The sequence below is a fragment of the Brachyhypopomus gauderio genome, unplaced genomic scaffold, assembly GCF_052324685.1.
Source record: "Brachyhypopomus gauderio isolate BG-103 unplaced genomic scaffold, BGAUD_0.2 sc65, whole genome shotgun sequence".
NCBI classification, from domain to species: Eukaryota; Metazoa; Chordata; class Actinopteri; order Gymnotiformes; family Hypopomidae; genus Brachyhypopomus; species Brachyhypopomus gauderio.
The window spans coordinates 1,047,263-1,050,838 of record NW_027506886.1 but is presented as its reverse complement, the minus strand read 5'-3'; the positions used below and the strand labels follow the sequence as shown (position 1 = coordinate 1,050,838).

The 3,576-nt window shown below is 39.5% G+C and overlaps 1 protein-coding gene across 1 annotated transcript; it reads left to right on the top strand.

Moving 5' to 3' along the window:
* The first annotated feature begins 454 nt into the window (after positions 1 to 454).
* Positions 455 to 1,515, top strand: her3 (hairy-related 3). Its single transcript, XM_076988982.1, has 4 exons — positions 455 to 508; positions 600 to 695; positions 831 to 912; positions 1,028 to 1,515. The coding sequence occupies exons 1-4, from the start codon at positions 455 to 457 to the stop codon at positions 1,513 to 1,515; spliced, it is 720 nt and encodes a 239-aa protein (XP_076845097.1).
* Positions 1,516 to 3,576: the final 2,061 nt, after the last annotated feature.

Sequence of the window (3,576 nt, the reverse complement as noted above, 5' to 3'; positions counted from 1 at the left end):
ACTCAAATGAAGTATTTGTGACACTTGGAAATAACATTTTAATAATACTTTTGTAATTATTTCAATCATATTGGCGTCTTAGGAACTGAACGTTTAGCTCTTTATAATCGTACATATACTAATGATATAGCAATAAGGTTTTGGGGGTGATATGCTATTGACAAATTTATAAACATAAAATGAAAACTTTACTCGTTTAAACATTTTTTCTTGCTTAGTTTGCTTAACACAATATCGGTCTATAGCTGGTTATTGATTGGCTGTTGCAAGTCCAGCGAAAGCTCTGCAGACACATTTTGCGCGCCACTAAAGCACGCGCGCCGCATTGAGATGTTAAGTGAGTCTCCCCTTATAAATAGGATTGTCTGTACGAATTCCTTTACTCGGACACAAGAGACATCAGAAAGTGCGTTTGGGTTACTAAGAGTGCAACGAACTTTTGATGAAGCGAAGAATGGTGGCGACCTCAGAGAGGTTGACAAAGACGAAAGTCTCCAGTACCAAAAAGGTATAATTAGTTCTCAAATGATTGTTTTACAATTGCAGCTTCCGTTGCGATGAAGCGATTACTTAGTCAATCTTTTATTTTCCTTTTCTAGGTTTCCAAACCACTGATGGAAAAAAAGAGACGAGCACGTATCAACACGTGCCTGGATCAGTTAAAGACAATACTTGAAAGCTTCTACGCCAGCAATGTATGAATTTTTTCATATTCTTTTCGTTTGTTTTCATAATCTGAAATTGATCTGTAGTAACATAACGTGCTCAATGACTATCAAATGAGAAATAACTTTTTAAGCGTAATGAAAAGATATATCTGTATTTTTCAGATCCGGAAGCGAAAACTTGAAAAAGCTGATATTCTAGAGCTTACAGTGAAACACCTGAAACATCTTCAAAAAACGGAGAAAGGTTCGTATTGTTAAACATAATGTCTTCTATCATAAGGAACGAACGCCGACATAATGTTTTTAAAGGAGCTGTCTGTTTCAAACTAACATAGTTTAATCCATTTCTTTTCCCACAGGATTTGTCATCAGTTCTGGCATAGCAGACTACCAGGCAGGTGTCAGGAGTTGTCTTGCCAATGTAAACCAGTTTATGGTCATGGCTGACGCAAACACTGCGAGCCGATTCAACACAGTGGCACACTTGTCCAACAACCTGTTCAACACAGGGACGCACCTGTCCAACAGCCTTCTCTGCGCGGGCGCCCAAGCTCCGGAATCCAGCACCGTGGACAGCGACACCTCAAGGGCTCTTGCGGAGAGGAACACGTTATTGGCACACGCGCCATCGACTTCAGCCCGCACTTTCGTCTCGAGCTCCAACGCTACTATTAAAATGTCACGAAGTATTGACCGAAATCCCAACGCCATGTCAAACAGGACTGAAGTCTTTGATAAAGACAAAACTCTGGGAAATGGATTATTTGAGCAACCCAAACACGTACCTGTTAATCGAACCTGTGTTGGTTCTCCGGCCTTGCAACAGAATTACTGGCGGCCTTGGTGACGTCGTTTACATACATTTTACAACAAACTGTTTACTATTTTCGACGTACTGTATAGAATTGCTCTTGTCTCTTGCACTAGTTCCTGTTTTGGGTATCGTTTGTACAAATGTCTATTTTTTATAATAAAAACCAGATTATAATAATCCACCGTCTATATATTTGCGTGCGCACATGTGAGCTGTATATTTTTATTGTGATTAAACAAATTTATAGAAATAGCCGGCTAGAGAGTTTTTTTTATTAAGCTCGTGTATTTTAGTGACGGTAAACACCTGTAGCTCCTATTCATCAAGCTTTGCATCCATATTGACTACAAAGTCACACAAATACAGACCGTAGACATTATGAGAGTTTGTGAAGGTCTTTGACCGAAAGTTTGTCAGTTAAAATTATTTTGCACAGATTTGATCATGCAGAGGCTTTAACATTTCGTTTGTTTTTGTTTTGAGCTCCAGTACATCAGTTTGATAGTTCGACACTGACCGAGTGGGTGTTTTTTTATTATGAGACCAAGTCATTTAAAAAAATATTTTTGATATAAAAAAGTACGGGTTGATTGCATCAAGGTAAAAGGGGAGCAGTCGTGCTAATCCCTCACTTCACCAGCCCTTTCTCTCAAACTGTTGTGCGCGAATCAGAAATCAATAAATCGCCTTCAGTTGTGTGTGACTCATCGCGCGCTCGAAGGCAAACCGTCAGTGCAAGCTGCACGTGCAGTAATTACACGAGGGCGAAGTTCTGCATCTAGATATTTTGGGTAGTTTACACAGATGCAATAACACTTTGAAAAGCTGTCGACATATGGAGTCAGATTCTCACATTTTCGATTAACCTTTAAAGGACTTTTTTTTATGTGAACGCCTCCTTTACGCAGCCCATGACGGATGCATCTACCAACTGGAAGAGGATGGCACCATAGGGCGAGGAGAATCGCTGACACGCCTCACGATCTTTTTACAGGGTTATTCTGAAGCAATGGCGTGCTGTGTACAGTCAAAGGACAACCCGGGGGCTACCGCTGGCGACTCACAAACGCCAAAGGTTTCTTCCCACGTGCAAGGAAATTGTCAAGCGTTTCACTGGACTTTGTGGTTTGCTTGCACGCTCAGTGGAAGATACTGAAATATGATGTCAGAATTGGCTATAAAAAAAATAAATCTTAATAAACCATGAGTGGTCTCAGTGCTCTTAAGAACGAGAAAGAGGTTCGTGTGTTTGCACTTGGTGATAAGGGAAAAGCTGGTGTAAATACTGCAGTTTTTTCCTTTAGAGAAACACACGCACATGTGTTTTTGAGCTTTAAGGACGTCTATGAACTCATGACGCTGTTGTTTAACTATTTTACAAGAGCACCAGACCTTATGATCAGAGAAAGGAAGGAGTATAAAACCTACGATTAGCATTATAGTGCGTTCAGTCAAGCGCTGTGAAAAGCGGACGAGTATTTATTACGCAGACGTCCTAAGTTTCCCACTCGGGCCTACATACAACCTCGAAACTTAAAACTGAACAACTCATGATGTACATCGGCTGAAAGACAGATAACTGAACTTTGTATTTCGTAGCTGTATATTTTGTCACTTTTGTAATGTAAACATTCAAAGATATTGGTCCCGTTCTTAGAGTGTGTGTTTGTGCTCCGTCTCATACGTTTTTCACTTGAATTATACAAGCATGGGCGAATAAAATATGCAGCTTTTGATGCTTTGAAATAAGAAAACCAAACGAGGGCTTTGCAATTTTCACAAGCACGTTGCTCATTTGCGTTTTGGAACCCGCCGAGAGGATTAATAGTTTCGGCCCATAGACCCTATAGCTTAGTAAAGCATGAGGCTCTGACTTAAAAGAGCAACAAAGCCCAAACAAGCAAAGACTCAAACTGATCATTCACTGCTCGTAAAAAAGAAACAAAGAAGTAGACAATTTTTCGCCATTTGAAAAATATGATTAGACAAAATTAAATCAAGACTTATAAACTTCCCTTAATAAACTTAATATATGTGTCCAAACACCTTTAAACAATAGGGTAGAAGGTAAAAACAAAACGTTAGATTTTTTTA

Bases quoted from the DNA above. Each gene is read 5' to 3' on its own strand.
- her3 (XM_076988982.1), top strand. From the start codon at position 455: ATGGTGGCGACCTCAGAGAGGTTGACAAAGACGAAAGTCTCCAGTACC. The intron at 696-830 runs GTATGAATTTTT...TGTATTTTTCAG, and splicing joins AAAGCTTCTACGCCAGCAAT to ATCCGGAAGCGAAAACTTGA. The intron at 913-1,027 runs GTTCGTATTGTT...CTTTTCCCACAG, and splicing joins TCTTCAAAAAACGGAGAAAG to GATTTGTCATCAGTTCTGGC.